We start from the raw sequence: 20,569 nt of genomic DNA, 5'->3' as shown, positions 1-20,569 counted from the left end.
AGAGAGACCAACACAGGATCACAGCTACAGACATAAAAGCAGCAGTCACAAGTTCCAAAAGCATGAAAATTACCTTTGGTAGGTTGGTGGAGGGTTGAAATTAAGGAAGAAACATTTTTTTTCTTCTTTAATGGGATTTGGATGTCACTGGCAAGGCCAGCAGTTGCTGCCTATCCCTTGAACTGATTGGCTTGCTAGGCCATTTCAGAGGGAAATTAAGAGTCAACCACATTGCTGTGGGTCTGGAGTCACATGGAGGCCAGACCGGGTAAGGATGGCAGATTCCTCCTTCCCTAAAGGATGTGCAAACCAGGTGGGTTTTTACAACAATTGGTGAGAATTTCACTGAGACTGACCTTCAATTCCACATTTTCATTGAATTTAAATTTCACCAGCTGCTCTGCTGGGATTTGAACCCATGTCCCCAGAGCATTAACCTGGGTCTCAGGATTACTGGTCCAGTAACATTAGCACTCTGCTACCATCTCCCCCCCAATCTGTACAAACCTTTAGTAGGCTGTCCTCAGGACCCCCAGGGACTCTCTGTTGTTTGGCCATACAAGCACTAGTCTCAACAGCAGTTTTCTTTTCAGACTCAGCTCCAGCAGGGTATCCAGCAAGCCTGTGAGGACTATGTAGATGAGGTAGGAAGTTGGAATTATTTCTCCTCCCTATTAACATTGTTGTGCTGGGCCTGCACCATCTCCAGTTTCAGGCCTTAGTACTGCCATTGGGAAGCCATAAAAGTCTTGGGGTAGCACAGTATGGTGGACACTAGACGCAATGCATCTCTGCCTTTTCCCTCTTAGCTAGACCTCGGAACTGGGAGCATTCTCAGGAAGAGGAAAGTCTCTCTTTCTATCACATATTAACTAGGAGCTGTGAACCACTGTGCAGAAGATGTGTGTTGTAAATTGGATAGCTGTTCTACCCATCTGAGATACCAAGCAAATGAATAGTGTTTCCTTACTCACTAGCAGAGCAGAATTATCTCTCAAGATTGGCTGTGCTCCTATGTTAAGCATTCATTCTTCAGCTGAAAGGCTAAACCAAGCCCTGTATGCTTACTCCAATGGTCCAGGTGGACATCACAGGCCCTAAGTACTATTTAAAGATGAATATCTAGCTTCGGAATCCTCCATCAGTTGTTCACTATCAAAAGGATTAACTGACCATTCAGTTTGTTGCTGCTTGTGAAACATTGCCGGTACAGAATATCTACACTTCAAAGTGCTTTACTATGTGAAGCTCTTTGAGATGTGTTGACATGACAAGGCACCTTGTAAATGCAATTATTTTTCTTGCTGTCACAACATACCCAGTTTGCAGGATAGTGTAGGATAGTTGAGAAATACACGCAGTACCAATATGCCAGCAAACTTTCAAATTATGCTCAGTATATAGGATTGGCAGCTTCCACAGTCACCTGAGCCTCCAGAGATTAAAGATTGATATCCTAGACGCTGCTGTGAGAGGAAACAAAATCGTAAGGGCGTTAAAGAAATTGTATGGGTTTTTTCATTTACTCTTAACACCATTGTTTATGAGTTATGAAAATATTGGAGATGGGCAAGAAAGGCTGTTTGATTGGGTGGGTGGTTGGTGGTGACAGGTCATGTGAAAATAATGCTGCCAACACACCAGTATGTGCTGCACATTAGATCAACCAGCAAAAGCCAAAACTACTACTAGTTTAACATTAAATAATACATTGAGATAAAGGGGGGGAAAAAAGCCTATTTTCAATGAATTAGAATTGTGCATTCAATTTTTTTAAATATTCGTTCACAGGATGTGGGCATCGTTGGCTAGGCCAGCATTTATTGTTCATCCCTGATTGCCCTTGAGAAGGTGGTGGTGAGCTGCCTTCTTGAACCGCTGCAGTCCATGTGGTGTAGGTACACCGACAGTGCTGTTAGGGAGGGAGTTCCAGGATTTTGATCCAGCAACAGTGAAGAAATGGTGATATAGTTCCAAGTCAGGATTGTGTGTGGCCTGGAGGGGAACTTGCAGATGATAGTGTTCCCATGCATCTGCTGCCCTTGTCTTTCTGGGTGGTAGAGGCTGTGGGTTTGGAAGGTGCTGTCAAAGGAGACTTGGTGAGTCCCTCTTGTAGATGGTACGCACTGCGTCCACTGTGAGTTGTGCTGGAGTGAATGCTTAAGCTGCTAGATAGGGTGCCAATCAAATGGGTTGCTTTGTCCTGGGTGGTGTCAAGCTTCTTGAGTGTTTTTGGAGCTGCACTCATCCAGGCAAGTGGAGATTCCGTCACACTCCTGAATTGTACCTTGTAGCTGGTCGACAAGCACTGGGAGTCAGGAAGTGAGTTACTCACTGCAGAATTCCGAGCCTCTGATCTGCTCTTGTAGCCACAGTATTTATATGGCTGGTCGAGTTCAGTTTCTGGTTAATGGTAACCCCCAGGATGTTGATAGTGGGGGATTCAGCGGTGGTAATGACATTGAGTGTCAAGGGGAGAGGATTAGATTCTCTCTTGTTGGAGATGGTCATTACCTGACACTTGTGTGGCACGAATGTTACTTGCCACTTATCATCCCAAACCTGAATGTTGTCCAGGTCTTGCTGCATATGGACACGGACTGCTTCAGTATCTGTTGCACTGTGTACTGTACCACACCGAGTATAACATGTAGGTCATTCCATGCGTTTTAAAACTAATCTCAGCAGATCAATTCAGACTGCAGAACTCAGCACAGGGACCTTGTTCCAAACCAGGACAGTGTCAATTGTCTCAGCTGCGACAGTCAGAACTTGCATTCATACAGCAGCTTTAATGTAAGACATACTCCAAGCTGACTCACAGAAGCATATGTAAAAAAATGAGCACCAAACAAGGAGATATTAGGAAGAGTAACCAAAAGCTGGGCCAAATACAATGGTTTTAAGGAGGGTCTTAAAGGAGGAGAGGACATAGCTGGAGAAGCAGAAGGGGCCAGGAAGGGAATTCCAGAGTGGGGGTGAAAATCAGTGGAAGGAAAAGCGATATTTAGTAGAATTCTGACATGAATTTAAAAAGATTTGGGCTTCACTTTAAGTAAAGGACCTTTTAAAATCAGACCAACAAAGGGAATAAAGTTCTCCTCAACTCTAATCCATATCCCTATTCCTTATCTAAAAGAAAAGGGTTAAATATTTGACATAGGTCAGAAATTTTCTGATGGCGGGGTTTCCCATCCCATTACTGGAGAAGTCGACAGGGAATGCACCCCCACCAATGTCCCACAGGCACTTAATGGACCGTTAATAGGCTGTAGGTGAGACTTTGACCCCCTCACTCGGGCAGAAGCCCTGCCTTAGAGAGCTGCCAGCCAATCGCGTCACCGGGAGCTGTGGCCACTGCTGGGACTACAATCAGTTCCCAAAAGTCAAAGTGCTGGAGGCTACAGCACACTGGGAAGTCTGAGGTCTTGTGGCAAATTGGGGAGGGGAGGTCCGGAGGAGGGTGGGTGGGGGGGTTGAGGGGAGGGGGTCGTGATTTGAAGGGCACGTTGGGAGGGAGCACCCAGGGGGCCCAGACCTTGGGGATGGGCCAGAGGTGGAGGTGACTGCCTACACCCCCTCCCATTAATTAGCCACTTAAGGGCCTCAGTTGGGGTATGGAAGGCTGGCCTCACCAGTCCCTGTAAAACTGCAGACAGATCAGGGGAATATGGTTGGGGAGAAGGAATGTACAAGCCCCCTGCCTGCAAACCTGCCATTGGGACCCATAGTATTCCTCCCTCTGTTCCCAGAACACACTACTATTGCATCTTGTTTTATTATTTAATTTTCATTTGACCAAAATGTAATTTGTGGGATCACCAATAGTAACTAACAGTTGCTAGGCATTGTTTGATAACTTCCTTCTTGGGCTAATAACCAGCAGTAAATATTCTGTTCTTTCAGCATGCTGCAGATTCTCTTGTAGTTCCCAATTCCACTAACATATTTTCATTGATTTCTTGCACTGTAAGCTGCCCTCTATTGTGTCAACAATCAAGTCTAGCTTTATAGCCCTCTTGAATTTGTCCTGCAATTCTGAAAAGCTTAGTGTCTACATCTTTAAGGGATGTAATCAGAATGGGTGTCATCATTAACCGGTGAAAAAAAAGACTTTTTAAAGATATTTCTTCAGATATTTTAAAAAATATTCCTGAACCTCTCTGAATATTTTGGTTGATGTCAATTTTTGTTCTGATTACACTTCCACAAAGTGCCTTGGGGTGTTTTCCTACGTCAAAGGTGCTATTTAAATGCAAGTTGTTGTTTCCCAGATGCATTGTGCATGCATTAAGGTCTGAGACAATCGAGGAAGAAACACTTGCGTCCCACGGAAGAGCTGACAGGACGTTAGAGCTGTTTCCTCGTTGGGTAAGCAGCGCTTTGACATCCTAGGCAGCACCACAGCCCCATTTTCATTCCTTTAATTTAGGCAGGTGTAGGCAGCAGAGAGCGTTATTCTCATAGGATTGTGCTAGGTCCATTGTTGTTGATTTAAAGTAAAATGCACTTTATGTTGCTTCAGATAGGAATGTTCTCTATCGAGGATGTTTCAAGAGACCCAGGAATCTAACTGCAACCTTCCCTGTCTACTCAATCCAGCCTAACCTGACCGTCGCTAAATGCACTGAATTCTGCACTAAAAAGGTAAGTGTCGTCTCCCGTTAAGGAGAACAAAAGATATAATAGCATGTCGTGATTGGCCATTGTTTTGCATGTGAACAGTATGAGTGATGTGGAAAACTCTTGAATGTTGGAGGTTTAAATTGCATTGAAGGTTGGTTTGAACATTAACATTGTAGGTGTGATGGGGTTTGTCAATCCCCAGCAGAGTTGAACAGTTAATCCTGGCATTGTGGCCTTGACATCAACAAGTCTGAAGAAGTCACAATGCTCTGGCCATCATTGCATGGGGTAGGATTGATCTAACCAGCTGATCTTTTCTTGTCCCTCGATTTCACATCTTCATGCATCTTGGCTCTTTAAAGACACAAACACACATAACATACCTTTATTGTATTTTTGCTTTTACTTCAGCACTTGTTTGGATTCTGAGAATCCTTTTTTTTTAATGAAATAATGGCCTGAACATAATATTGAAAACTGCTGAATATGAAATCCCAATAAACAAAGAATAGACTTCACTTATAATCGAAGAGCTGAAATAAATGTAGAGCTGTCTTGTCTGATTAAAGTAGAGAAATGGAGCTATAGTCTAGAATTAGGTCATTAAATACAAAAACTGAAAAATGCACAATGATGTGACATTAGTATAACGATTGGGAAAGCTACTTTAATTAATTAAGGGCGCAAGATGATTTTCTTTTAGATTTAATATCAAACCACAGCAATGACAGAAGTGAATGATAGACAGAACCCTTCTAGATCACAGCATGGAAATAGGAGCAATATCCAGCTGCTCCTTAATGGAGCAAGATCTGGAGAAGGGCATGCCCCTGTTGTGAGGGAATGGGAGTGTTTGACTTATAGAACAAACTTCAATCAGGACTGCATAGAGACAGCTAACCAGGCCTGATGGGAAAGCAGTGTAGGGTGAGGCTCAAGCTCAACAGGGACTAAGATGTGCCACCTGATCCGGACTAACCTATAGGGTAGTCAATTATCCACATTGCACTACCAATATTGTGGAAGTCACTAATGCCCTCAACCTTTATGCCACAAGCTCCTGTAAGGTACACACAGGAATCACCTGTTTTTCTTTTCTGTGCCTTCCACTAAAGCATTTGAAATCAAAAGAGATTTTAGCCCTGCACGTCCTGCAGAGCCCAAATGTACAAACAATTAAGAGACTCACTCGCTTACCTGCTCAGATCAAGATCATTTCTGACCATTTGCATGTTATCCTATGAGATTGATTTACATTTAAGGTGATTATCATTCTGTACTATTAACAACTCAGAAAAATCGATGGGTGGATATCTAGTTAGTTTAATTTTGATAGTACTGGCCACAGAATTAATTCAGCCTCAACACCAGGGTTCTCTTTTCTTTATATAGTGGCATGAGATTTTGAACATTTACTCGAACCATACCAGAATAAGGAGGCAGGGCCATTGGTTTAACATGTTATCCAAAGGACAGCACATCTAACAATGCAGCACTCTCCCAGTTCTGCACTGGAGCTCCACCATAGGTCATGATTGCAAACCTCCATCCAGTCTGGGCCTCAACTGTACAATCTTCTCACTCGACAGTGAAAGTTGTACCAAGTGAGATGAGCTGAGACATTCTTACTTGGGTGTGATGTAGGAGTAACATTCTGATTGTATTGGGTAACTTTCACACGACTTGAATTTCTCCCAAAGTAAAGTTTCCTTTTAAGTTTGCATGGCAAAAAAAAGAGACTTGCACTTGGTTAACTCTTTCCATGACCACCAGACAAACCTTAAGTGATTTACAATCAATGAAATACTTTTGAAGTAGAGTCCTGGCTGCAATGTAGGAAAAATGTCATCTAAATTACACATAGTGAGCTCCCACAAACAGCAAGGTGATAGTGGCCAGATAAACTGTTTTTGTGATGTTTATCAAGGGTAAATATTGAGGAGACTGAGAATAGCTTCTCAGCTCCTCGTCAAAATAATGACATTTTTTTTATCTTCACTTGAGAGGGTTAGACAGGGTCTTCTTGGTTTAACATCTCATCTGAAAGACAGCACCCCCAACAGTGTAGCACTCCTCCAGTATTGCACTAAAGTTAATTTTTTGCGCTGAAGTGGGGTTTGAACCCAGGACCTTGTGAGTGAGAGTGCTACCAACTGAGCCATGGTTCAACACTAAATCCTGGACAGAGTAGATTAATGTTTCTGCATTTTACTTCTGCTGTCTTTGCCTTTTTAAATCTTGCTCAATTTTAATTTGCTGTTGCACTGTAGCATTCAGTGTGGTTAAATGCTCTAATTGTTAACTTTCACTGGTACACCTGTATTTTAATTATTCATGCATACTTTCCAATTCTGTTCCTTTGCATTACATTTATTTTGTATGGATTTCATCTACAAAATGGCTTACCAAAATAATAAGAGCCATCCAGATACAAGTCTACTTTAATGAAAGGCATTTGGCTTAAATCTGAAATAGAGATTGGTGCCGGACTGGAGGTTAAGTGTGCCTCAAAATACAAATTGAATAATAACCTAACCAGCAAGCTCTTACATACAGCAATGTGAAAATGGCCAGATAATTTACTTTTATGATGTCAGTTGAGAGATAAACATTGGCCAGAACACTGGGAGTGCCACACTGTATGGAGGTGCTGTCTTTCAGATGAGACATTAAACAGTGGCCCAATTTGCAGTCTCATGTGAAGCTAAAGGGTAGAATTTTCGGGTTGACAGACGGCCGTGACCAGCGGGCCTGGGAGCGGCCAGGAAACAGACCACTGAATGCGATCGGCCCCCGGCCACGATTTCACACGGGCTGGCCAATTAGCAGCCAGCCAGCATGAATGGCACGCTGACAGGCTCAGCACTGCCGGGGGGGAGGGAGTCGAGCGCTGCAGTCAGTGCGGGCGCGGGGTGAGCGCGGAAGGAAAGCCCCCTGAAAGCAGAGAGCTGCCTCCGGGAGCTGAAGAATTTAAAAAGTATTAAATAAAGATTTTGAAATCAGAACAAAAATGTCCCAGCATCACAGTCAACTGAACATATACATTATAAAAATTCTGCCCGTACATTTTTATTTTTTTAAATTTAGTAACAGGAAACTCATCCCCGCCTGTGGATGAAGCTTCCTGAAAAATGCAAAGGCCGCCTGGCCGATGCGCCCGCCCGCCAACCGGAATGTTGGACGGGCGACAAAAAATCCCAGCTAATTGCGGCATTAATGGGCTTAATAGCCTCTTAATTGTCGGCGGGTGCCCTGCCAACTCTCACGTGCACCCGGCGATGGAAATATCGCGTGAGTGCGCAATGATGTTGGGACGCTCACCCGACAGCCTCACGCGCTATTTTACCCTCAAGCGGGTCAGCCTGCACACTGAGTGAAAAATTCTGCCCATAACGTTTGATCTTTCCAGACCGCTCTCTAATTTACAATGTACAAAAAGGAAACTCATTTTATTTGGATAGCGTATGGAGAATATAGTTTCTCTATTTAAATTTAGCTTTTTGGAGCAGTGTTAAAGGTGGACATAGTGTAACTAATATGGATCAACATTTCCCTGATGATAGAGTGGGTTAATGCAGGTCAACTGAGTTAGCCGATCTGATTTGGAGCTGTGATGGGGCTGTTAAAATTAGCCAGTGTGTCAGTTAGCTATGGACAGGAAACCTTAACCAGGGCTCGGTTTCTCTGCTGAAAGTTCCATGGGCTGGATTTTATGCTTTCCTGCTGGGTAAGGGAGGCAGTAGGTAAAGTGCGCAGCCCACTTGCTCTCACCCCCATCATTTCAGCACATCGAAACAAGCCTCTGCCAGTCACTTAGCAGCTGGCAGGCTGAAACACTGGGCACTTAGCGTTGTGAAACGGGTCTTTGCGCCCGATTGGGCATCTAAGATGGGATGTCTTGCAGGAGTGTAAGTTGCCCTAGTCCCAGAGGACCATAGGCTGACCGCTGAGCGGAGACGGACACGACTGGTGGTGAGTTTAACCTGAGGGTCACCACACCTCAGGTGAGGGGCGAGGTTGCGAAGGCTGGGCCTTCATGGACGACCTCAGTTGGTATGAGAATTGAACCCGCGCTGCTGGTGCCACACTGAATCACAAACCAGCCAACTGAGCGCAGGAGAGAGGTCAGGCCAAGAACCAGAAGTCAATTCAAGCCACCAACTTAAAGGACCACTTGTCCCACCCCCCCTTAAACCAGCTTATATTTCACCTCTCTTCTATTTTCCTTTAGTTCTGTTGAAGAGTCATACGGACTCGAAACGTTAACTGTGTTTCTCTCCGCAGATGTTGTCAGACCTGCTGAGTTTTTCCAGATATTTTTATTTTTGTTTTGGATTTCCAGCATCGGCAGTTTTTTGTTTTTAACTTAAAGGACCCTTCCCTTTCACTCTACCTAATTGTTATGCCAGCCTATAAAATATGAATAAACAAAGTCTACGAGCAGCCAGATGCTGCCACCTTCAGCAGCAGACTCTGCTGCTAAGTGTAGCCATGGTCTTGTTTCCAGGCTTTTTCATCCGCCCTTGTGCAGCCTCCTTATTCCTGGCGTAATTCACTCCCAACGTTTTCCCAGTGCAACTGGTGAAAAATGGTCTGGGCAATGAAAAGTTGCAGTCAATTGGCTTTTTAACAAGCTTATTAATTGTTTTTTTCCCCCCCCCAAATCGGTGGGCGGGTTTCCGATTTCAGCATCCACTCACCTTCCATAATATCGGAGACTGGTGGGATGATGTCAGGTTGCCAACTCAACATTGTCATGCCATATTTTACATAAACGTGGGGGGAGGGGGGGTGCGGGTCAGGGGTGGCCCACCTGAGTTATGGCCATAAAGTCAAGCTGCACGTGTAGACATGGTAAAAGGATTGGACTGAGATCAGCTGGGCTGTGTACCATAGTAGATTAGTCAGCAGTCACACACAAACTCTGGTAACCTTGGCGAAGGGTCAGAGGGCTGCTGCCCCCAATGCTTATCTACCTCAACGTGACATTCTTTACAAAGTGCAGAAAACATTGGAAGAAGATTGGCCGAGTAGTGGACAGTGCAGTGGATAGCCATAACCTCCAAAACGATATAGATGGGTTGGTGGAGTGGGCGGTAAAGTGGCAGATGGATTTTAACATAGAGAAGTGTGAGGTCATACATTTAGGGAGGTCAAACAGTTACAGGGATTACACAATAAATGGGAATACACTAAGAGGGGTAGATGAAGTGAGAGATCTTGGCGTACAAGTACACAGGTCCCTGAAGGCAGCAGTTCAAGTAGACAAGGTTGTAAAGAAGGCATATGGAATGCTCTCCTTCATTGGCAGAGGTATAGAATATAAAAGTAAGGATATAAAGTTGGAATTGTATAAAACACTGGTGAGGCCACAACTGGAGTATTGTGTGCAGTTCTGGTCACCACATTACAGGAAGGACGTAATAGCTGTGGAGAGAGTGCAGAGGAGGTTTACAAGAATGTTGCCAGGGTTAGAAAAGTGTAGCTACGAGGAGAGATTGGATAGGTTGGGGTTATTTTCCTTAGAACAAAGAAGGCTGAGAGGTGATTTGATTGAGGTGTACAAAATTATGAGGGAAATAGATAGAGTGGACAGGATAAAATTGTTTCCCTTGGTGGAGAATTCTAGAACCAGGGGACATAGATTCAAGTTAAGTGGCAGAAGGTGTAGGGGGGACATGAGGAAGAACTTTTTTACACAGAGGGTAGTGGGTGTCTGGAATTCGCTACCCAAGTTAGTGGTAGAGGCAGAAACTCTAAACTCTTTTAAAAAGTACCTGGATCTGCACCTTAAGTGCTGTAAGCTGCAGGGCTATGGGCCGGGTGCAGGAAGGTGGGATTAGAAAGGGCATCTGGGTTTCCTCGGGCTGGCATGGACAAGATAGGCCGAATGGCTTCCTTCTGTGCTGTAAATTTTCTATGGTTCTATGGTTCTAATCTGCAGTTATTTCAGAAATTGCAGCTAGACACATACTTTACTCTGCAGTTGATGACCATGCACTGACATATTTTTGTTCATTGTAACGCTTTCGATGGGGCACTCCTGACAGTTATGGTTTTCGCATCTGGGTGGCAGTGGAGACCATAATCCAACCTCCTATCCTTGTAAACTGATGAATATTAATATCATGTTCATTCTTTTTTTAAAGGCCACAGGCAAATAGATTATTAATGATTGAAATGATCATTAGTTCCTCTGATGCTTTTGCAAGCTTGTCTGCAGTAGTGGGAATCTTGCTTCAAAGGTTATCATTAACAGATCAGGACAGTTTCTCTCTGAAGACATTTTATGCAGCGGAAACAGAAAATCAGTTTTTAAAAGAAAACTGATCCTTTCCTTACTTAAATGAATTACAGTTAACTGGAAAAATTTTGCTTTTACCATTAGGGTTGGTGAGGAGCATGTACTTTAGTTAAATTCAAATTTATCTGGGTCCATGATACAGAGATTTGCAGCTCGGAATTAATATTGATACCCTCTGGAGCTGCATGTTTGCACAAATGCTACTGGAATTATTATACTAAAGTTTCCAGCAAAGAATCGTTGACAAGCTGCAAATTTAAAGTTCCATCTTTGCACCATCACGGCCTCGTTTCTCTCTCTTTCACCCCCTTTTTCCAGGTTCCAAAGCAGATAGGCAGCATTCTAAGCATTGTGGAAGGAAGCAGAAGGTGACAAAGAGATCAAGTGAAAAGGCAGTAATGTGGTAAATGGATTTTAACGTAGACAAATGTAATGTCATCAGCTTTTGCCCTAAAAAGGATAGAACAGGGCACCCCCTGAAGGCCCAAAGAGACTTGGGGATTGGGAGGGGACGGGGAGGGGGTGGTTGGTGCTGTCAGGCTCATAGATCAATACGTTTTTAAAAATTCATTCACAGGATGTGGGCATCACTGGCTGGGCCAGCATTTATTGCCCATCCCTAATTGCCCTTGAGAAGGTGGTGGTGAGCTGCCTTCTTGAACTGCTGCAGTCCATGTGGTGTAGGTACACCCACAGTGCTTTTAGGGAGGGAGTTCCAGGATTTTGACCCAGCGACAGTGAAGGAACGGCGATATATTTCCAAGTCAGGATGGTGAGTGACTTGGAGGGGAACTTCCAGGTGGTGGTGTTCCCATCTATCAGCTGCCCTTGTCCTTCTAGGTGGTAGAGGTCGTGGGTTTGGAAGGTGCTGTCTAAGGAGCCTTGGTGAGTTCCATGTCATGAGTAGGTACAGAAAATAATCAAAATGTCGGATAGAATTCTGGCCTTTATATCTAGAGGACTATAGGGGATGGGGTGTACTGGGGTAAAAGTCATGCTTCAGCTATACAAAGCCCTAGTTAAACCACACCTGGAGCATTGTGAGCAGCTCTCAGCACCACTCTTTGGGAAAGATAAATCAGCCTTTGAGAGAGTGCACTATAGATTTACCAGCATGATACCTGGACTGAAGGCAAGGAGAGATTATGGAAACTATGGTCATATTCTCTGGAATTTAGAAGGTTAAGGGGTGATTTGACCACTGTTTTCAAGACATTAAGAGGAACAGAAAGAGTCGATGGAGAGAAAATATTTCTGCTGGTTGGGAAGTCCAGGGCATCGCCTAAAAATTAGATCCAGATTCAAAGTGAAATTTGGAAATGATTACACACAAAGGTTGTAGAAGTTTGGAGCGTTCTTGTAAATATATGATAGATGAATTGTTAAATTTAAATCTGAGATTAATAGATTTTTGTTAACCTAAGATATTAAGGAATATGAATCAATGGTGGGTAAACAGAATTGACATATAGATCAGCAGTGATACCATTGAATGACGGAATAGGCTAGAAGGGCTAAATGGCCTACTCCTGATTCTGTGTTCCTAGATGAGTCAAGAAAGGGAAAGAGCAAAGTGGTGAAGGGGGGTGGGTGGGGGGAGGGGAGGGGAAGTGGGGGGTCAAGTGCTTGAATTCAGAAGTTGAATTTTCTGATGACTAATAGTTATCAAAAACTTTGACAATTCGTGCCTCCACCTGATGATGCACAAAAACAAGTGGGAAAATACTTTTCTCATTCAATTCACATTTTGGAAACTTCCAGAGAATGCTGACCAAATGGTAGATGGATGACTGTGCCCTATCCATGCTGTAAGACCTATGAAAATAAAGTATGGGTCAAAAGTGGGACAAGAAGTCAAACTTCTGTTGCAGTGGTGTTAGTAGGATTTTGTGCATTTTGTTTCTCTTTGCAACACCTTTAAGCTGTGGAATTAAAAGACACATCAAAATCCCATTAACAGTGCCTTAGATGCCAGATTACTGGTTATACCAATGTTCTCACTCCCTTCAAAGCAATGGGTCATCAGTCTGGGGATTGATATAAAATGTATATCTGAGTCTTGGCCTGCTTTAAAGCAGTTTTGGATGTCAGAATGCCAATTCTATTTCTTTGTTACTTTTTGAAGGACACCTTGAATAAGGAGTTGCATGATTTTTGGTTTTGCACATCTGAAATGTGTTGCTAAACCTGTATGTTTTCTTTGTAGTGAAATATTAATCAAGTGAAGAGCACAGATAGCCAAGATAACTTATTCCATTTTGTGCAGGCTTTTTGGCAATTAGTCTTGGATGCAACATTGATATCTTAAAGATCCCATCGTATTACTGTGAGATACAATGGTCCCACCTCAGTAATTTCTTATCTGTTGGCACTGGAGCCAAAGTAGATGTTTGATTGCAATTGTGACCTGAGGTCAGCTGAATTTCTTTGGATGAATGCTTTCAACCTTGTCTCTTCTTACTTGCAAATACAGCTGCTGGCAACTCTGTAGAATGCACATGAAGACATCAAATAGTGAACATTACGTGCTCCCTTCGGGACTTTGATCATAAGGTCTGCACCATACATGGGAACTGATCTCTTATCAGGTGTCAGCTGTGGCTCAGAGATAGCACTCTTGGCTCTGAGTTGTGGGATCAACTTCACAGCAAAGAACTGAGCGCCAGACTTTGCCTGACTTTCTAGTGATGGTGCAGTGTTGTTACTCACAATAAGAGGTTGTGATGGAAGAATTAATCCAGGCGGGTCTTTTGGTTCAAGCTGGTTTATTTTCAAGACAACTCCTCAGCACTACTGACTTCTAAGTAGCTTCCACACAAAGTGTTCCAGCTTTTGCTTTTTATTCTATCTAGATGGGATAATCAATGCTTATCACCTGTTTAACTAGCAATTGTCTTTAACAAGGTGATTGCCAGGCAGTGTGATTATTTATACATTGACAAGTGTCACTGGTACCATGGGTTGAATGCAACACCTGCCCCTTCACTTCCTCTCTCCTCACCGTCTAAGGGCCCAAACACTCCTTTCAGCAGCATTTCACTTGCATTTCCCCTAACTTAGTCTACTGCATTCGTTGCTCCCAATGCGGTCTCCTCTACATTGGAGAGACCAAACGCAAACTGGGCGACCGTTTTGCAGAACACCTGCGGTCTGTCTGCAAGAAAGACCCAAACCTCCATGTCGCTTGCCATTTTAACACTCCACCCTGTTCTCTTGCCCACATGTCTGTCCTTGGCTTGCTGCATTGTTCCAGTGAAGCCCAACGCAAACTGGAGGAACAGCACCTCATCTTCCGACTAGGCACTTTGCAGCCTTCCGGGCTGAATATTGAATTCAACAACTTTAGATCTTAAACTCCCCCTCCCCCCATCCCCACCCCGTTTCTCCCCCCCCCCTTTTATTTTCAATAATTTATATAGATTCTTCTTTCCTCACCTATTTCCATTATTTTTAAATCTAAAACTAAAACCTTGTTAGTCTTTTCCACCCCACCCCCACTAGAGCTGTACTTTGAGTGTCCTGTCTTCCATTCTTAATTAGCACTTTTCTTGGACAGATATCACCACCTTCAACACCTCTTTGATCCTTTTGTCTGTGACATCTTTTGATTATCTGCTCCTATCACGGCTTGCTTATCTCCACAATCACCACACCCTCAACTTCTCTCCACCACCCCCCCACCACCCCACCTTAAACCAGCTTATATTTCTCTTTTCTCCTAACTATGCTTCAGTTCTGCCGAAGGGCCGTGAAGGCTCGAAACGTTAACTGATTTCTTCTCCACCGATGCTGCCAGACATGCTGAGTTCTTCCAGGTAATTCTGTTTTTGTCACTGGTACCATATTTTGGGTGAGATGTTAAACAGGGGCCCTTTCTGCATCTCAGCTGGACCTTAAAAGTCGCAATGCATTGTTTCGATGGCAAGGAAGGTGGTTATTCCTGGTGTCCTGAGCAATATTTATCCTTCAATCAACATTACTGAACAAAACAGGTTAGCTGGTCACATTGCTGCCACACTTCTTACACAACAATGGTAATATTTCAGAAGTACTTCATTGGCTGTAAAGCATTTCGGAATGTTCGTAGGCCATGTAAGTTGCTATATCAGTGCAAAGTGTTTAATCTCCGCTAAGTTAGCAGTGGGAGAGGACACCACATTTAGTCTCAATGCTACTGAGATAACGAAAGAAAAGTCACTCAAGGGTTTTCCCTCTCATTGCTACCCAGTGACTACTAGAAGATGTGATTATCATCCTACTTGGATACCGGCACATTTTTATTGGCTTCTCATGCCCATTGTGCTACAGGGTAAATGCGAACTTGTCCATTTTGGCAGGAAGAATAGAAAAGCGGCATACTATTTGAATGGAGAGAGATTGCAGAACTCAGTGGGGCAGAGGGATCTAGGTGTCCTGGTACATGAATCACAAAAAGTTATTATGCAGGTACAGCAAGTGATCAGGAAGGCAAATGGAATCTAGTAGCTTACTGTAAGCGGAATGGAATATAAGAGTAGGGAAGTTTCACTGCAATTGTATAGAGCCTTGGTGTGACCACAACTGGAACACTGTGTACAGTTTTGGTCTCCTTATTTGAAAAAAAATATATAATTGCTTTAGAAGCAGTTCAAGCAATGTTCACTCGACTCATTCCTGGGATGAAGGGCTGGCTTATCTTATGAAGAAAGGTTGAACAGGTTAGGCCTGTTCCCATTGGAGTTTAGAAGAATGAGAGGTGATCTTATTGGAACACATAAGATCTTGAAGGGACTGGATAGGGTGGATACCAGGAGGATGTTTCCTCTTGTGGGAGAAACTAAAACCTGGGGGCATAGTTCAAGAATAATAGGTCTCCCTTTTAAGGGAGAGATGAGGAGAATTGTTTTTTTTCTCTCAGAGGGTCATTAGAGTGTGGAATTCTCTTCCCCAGAAGGTAGTGGAGGCTGGGTCTTTAGATTTATTCAAGGCTGAGTTAGATCGATTTTTGCTAGACAAGGGAGTCAAGGGTAATGGGTTACAGACAGGAAAGTGGAGCTGAGACCACAAGCAGATCAGCCATGATCTTATTGAACAGCGGAGCAGGCTCAAAGGGCCGAATGGCCTACTCCTGCTCCTAAGACCTATGTTCCTATGATCTCCATTTTAATTTCTGCACATATTCAAGATTGTGTTGTACATCCATATTCCTTGAGCCTGGGAGATTCAAGGTGCCCATTTCTTTCATGCTTCAGAAACTTCCCCCTACTGACATTTAATGGGATTGGACTTCAGTTCATCATTAAGACATTTGAATGAATCAAATACACCATAGTTGGGAACATTTCTCTTACTGCTTATTTCCAATGTTAGACATATAAAGGCAGAATTTCATGAATGTGCTGGGGGGCCCGATATCTGCCACCAAAAATGGCGACAACCACGCTGGCATGATCTCCGGGAGCCCTGGCATCGGGGCTCCCAACTCCACAGGGGACATTTAATTGCTGCACCTCCCCCAGTCGGACAAAAATCCTTCCCCCGAGATCTGCCGACACACCATGGGCTGCCAACTCCCCTGTACCGGCAGCGCCACCCGCTGGGAATACACTTGGGCCTTCACTAGGGTTCATCATGGGATCCCTGGGGAAAGATAAGGGAGGGCATGTTAGGGGTCACAGAGGGCCGATGAGTGGCGAGAGGGGTATTAGAAGAAAGGGCAGGAAAATGGCTCTCAGCGGGACTCCCACTTCCTGATGCTGGGCCCCTCAATCAGGCACTGTGCCTTTGAACAAGGGCCCATCACCCTCCCAAAAAGGCCTATTGGATTTGCTTGTTGGTCTCCCAACATGGCGAGACCCCATCGCTGGTTGAATACCAGCGGCTGTGGAATGAGACTTTTAAATGGGCAATTAATGCCCATTTTAGGGCCTCAAATAGCATCTGGGCAGGAAGGTCATACACAAGCCTTCCCACCCCGCACCCTCCCACCTAAACTGCTACCCCGCCCCCCGTCTTTCCCACCTTAGGAACTGGCCTCTTAGGTGGGGGGTTGCATGGGTGTGTTAGATTCCGCCCATTGAAACAATTTGTGAATTGCGGAAACGATTTATTCCTTTGTTTTTTTAATATTTTGTTTCAGTGATAACCATTCAGGATGTTTGCACAATAAATTGAGCCTGCTAAAGTGTTTGTAGTCTTTACTAGTGAATTCACTCCATGTACATTTAATAGTTGTTGGTGCTGTAGTATTTTAATCTTTGAAGTGTTGCTAGCATTATTAACAGCTTCTTAAACATTAAACGTATAGCATATTTAGTGTGACTACTGAAGGTATTTGGTGTTAGATAAAGGGCTCTTTTGATCTGGAATGCATGGCCTGAAATGGTGGTGTAAATGTAGATTCAATCATAGCTTTCAAAGGGAATTGGGAAAGAGAAAAATGTGCAGAGCTATGTTGAAAGAGTGTGGGAGTAGGACTAATTGGTAGCACTTTCAGAGAGCCAACATAGGCATGATGGGCCAGCTGTCCTCCATCTGTGTTGTCTGATTCTATGGCTGGCTTGTGCTGGAACGTGATAGCAAACCAGCTTTCTGCCAGTCATCATTCAATGACGATAGCCTGGGGCGGGCTGAGTCATAGGTTCCTTAGGTAAAAGGAGATGATTATTTGATATGGCGAGATAAGAATAGTATGGCAATGAGTAACTTCCACCTTTTTCATTCTTTCATGGGATGTGTGCATTGTTGGCAAGGCCAGCATTTGCCCATCTCTAACTGCCCTTGAACTGAGTAGCTTGCTATGCAATTTCAGAGGGCAGTTAAGAGTCAAGCACATTGCTGTGGGTCTATACGCCAGACCAGGTAAGGACAGCAGATTTCTTTCCCTAAAGCCTTTGATCTGGTTGTCAGACAAGTTTATGCCCTGACACAAGATCACGGTGAGCAGGAAATAAGAGGAATTTTAGAGGCACAATCCTGCAGCATTATGGTCAAGTTAAATCATCTGATGTGATAATTGGAGTGGGTGACTTAAATGTTAAAATCAGTGAAGGAACATGAGCAACGCGCGTCAGTGAAAATGGTCTTTGATCAAGAAATGAATGAGGAGAGAGACTGATACAATTTTGTCAAGAAACAGATCTGATGGTGGCAAAGACCTTCTTTAAGCAACCAAAAAGGAGACTTTGCACTTGGAGAATTCCAGGTGGTATGTATAGAATAGGTTATGGTCTGAATTTTTCGGTTGGCGTGCGCGGGTGGGCCTGACGTGCCTGCGTGTAAAATGTCAGCACGCGGGTGTGCGTCCCAATGTCATTGCGTTGTCTCACGATGTTCCATTCAGCGGGCACAAGCCGGAGTCAGCTGTGCGTCCGCTGATAGCTGATTGGCCTATTAAGGCCATTAACGAATGAATTAATTACGCTGCCAATCCAACCTTAAGGTTGGCGGGCAGGCGGAAAGGCCAAGCAGTCTTCACGTTTTTTAGGAAACCTCATCCACGAGCGGGATGAGTTTTCCCAAAGCTTTTACTACTTAAATTTTTTAAAATTCTGAAATATAAAACCATGTCCTAGCTCATAGTCACAGTCACATGAGGGGACGTATTTAATTAAATTTTCAAACCAAATCAATGTATTTATTTATTTCAAAAGCGCTTAAATCTCCCTGAGGCACGGAACTGCCTCAGGGAGATTGAAACACTCGGCACATGCGTGAAAGAGCACTGGCCCTCACTCTCCCTCCTTCCCCCCAGCCCATACAGGTAGTGCTGAGCGCTATGGCTCACATCTTACTGGCCTTAATTGGCAGCCACCCCCACCCCCACCCCCCGCGTGTAAAATGGCAGCGCGGAGCTGATCGCGGGTGGCGGTCAGCTCCGTGACCACCCCTGCCCACTCCTGCCAAGCCTGCCCACCGACTGAAAAATTCAGGCCTATGTGATGGATAAACAATGTGTTAGAAACTGTATAAAGAACGCTCATAGCATATCCCAGCGTGGACATAAATTCCGATCATTTTCATCTTAATTTTTTGCCACGAGGAGAGACTGAAAATATCAAAAAGGAAAAAGATGTGCAGCCATTTAGTCCCTGACATGTTGAAGGATGAGAACATCAGAGAGGCATTCACTCTCAAAGTTAAAAAACAAGCATGAATGTCCCAGGACTGAGGAAACATAGCAAGCAGAGGTCTCAGAACCAGAAAGAGAAAGCAAATGGAAAAACATGGAAGTGAGTAACACAATATGCTGCAAAGGGAATATTACTAAAATGGAAAAGAAACAGAGACAAGGAGTGGATGACAGATGAGATACTAGCAATGATGATAGAAAGAGGAAAGAAAAGAAACACACCTGAATATGGTGACATTGGGAGGACGATAAGGAATCCATGTAGGTGGGGAAAAGATAAATTGTATAATGAGATGTGTGATGAAGTGTTAGAGTTGGAGAGAAATCAGAAAATGAGAGCAAAGCACCAGAAAGTGAAATCTTTGTCAGATTAAAAATAAAGGGATAACAACAGATATTGGGTGAGTGAAAGACAAAGATGGTAAAATATTGGTTGAAAGCGATGCAGTAGCAAAAGGATGGACAGAATATATAAGGGAATTGTATGATGATCCAAATTGAGGGAGTCCTCAAGATATAGAGGCAAATGAGGACCAAACATTATGATATCAGAGGTAAAGAATGCTTTGAAACTGATGAGTACAGGAAAAGTTCCAGGCATAGATAAAGTAATAACTGAACATCTAAAAGCCCTTGGGGAAACAGAATTAGAAATGATAATTGTGATCAAATATATACCAAAGGATACATCCAAAACGACTTGAGCCATTCAATATTCATTAAGTTAGCTGATAAATCTAAAGCAATGGAGTGCAATCAATTTAGGACTGTAAGCTTAACGAGTCAAGTCATTAAACTGATCCTGAAAATCCTAATAGAAAGAAATAACAACAAATTTGTGAAATGCAGTCTGGATTTAGACCTGGAGTAGGAACAAAAGAGGAAATATTTAACCTAAGAACAATCATTGATAAATATCTATCTAGAAGTAAACAGAACACATATATATTATGTATATATCAATATGCTTCATAGACTATGAAAAAGTGTTCGTTTGTGTTTATCACTAAATACTAATAGGCGTGCTGTTGAAATGTGACATTGACAGTAAAGATGTGAGAAAGCCTCTATTAGGACCAAATAGCAAGCATCAGGCTAGAAAATGGACAATCAGACACATTTCAAGTGAATAGAGGAGTGTGACAAGGCTGTGTACTCCCAGGGGTAAAAATTGGAAGCAGTACACCAACGACACACGCAGTATCAGAAGGCACCCTACAGAATATCGTAGATCAAGCAAAATCTAAAAGTTCAGAATATGGATTGAGTATGAACACTAGAAAGACAAAAACAATGGTAGTTAGAAGGAATACATTAGAAGAAACTAGACTGAAGATGTAAGCGGATGGTGTCACACTGGAGCAAGTAGATCAGCTTGTCTGTTTATGAAAAATGAGAACACAAGATGGCAGGTGTGATGCCAAAGTTAGAAGGAGGATAGAGAGAGCCAAACGTAATTTTGTGAAGGTGGAGGAGGTGTTAACAACAAGAAAACTCAAGCTTATAACGAGGAAGAAACTGATAAGATG

The 20,569-nt window shown here is 43.4% G+C and overlaps 1 protein-coding gene across 1 annotated transcript in view; it reads left to right on the top strand.

Annotated features, from left to right (window-relative positions):
• Positions 1-20,569, top strand: part of wscd1a (WSC domain containing 1a) — a 95,975-nt gene that overhangs the window by 63,423 nt on the left and 11,983 nt on the right. The window contains exon 4 of the mRNA XM_078547809.1: positions 4,526-4,647. Coding sequence (XP_078403935.1) covers positions 4,526-4,647 — 122 coding nt within the window. The remainder of the gene's footprint in view (positions 1-4,525; positions 4,648-20,569) is intronic.

This window comes from Cetorhinus maximus, chromosome 9, assembly GCF_964194155.1.
Source record: "Cetorhinus maximus chromosome 9, sCetMax3.hap1.1, whole genome shotgun sequence".
Taxonomy (NCBI): domain Eukaryota; kingdom Metazoa; phylum Chordata; class Chondrichthyes; order Lamniformes; family Cetorhinidae; genus Cetorhinus; species Cetorhinus maximus.
This window is presented reverse-complemented; position numbering and strand designations above follow the sequence as displayed.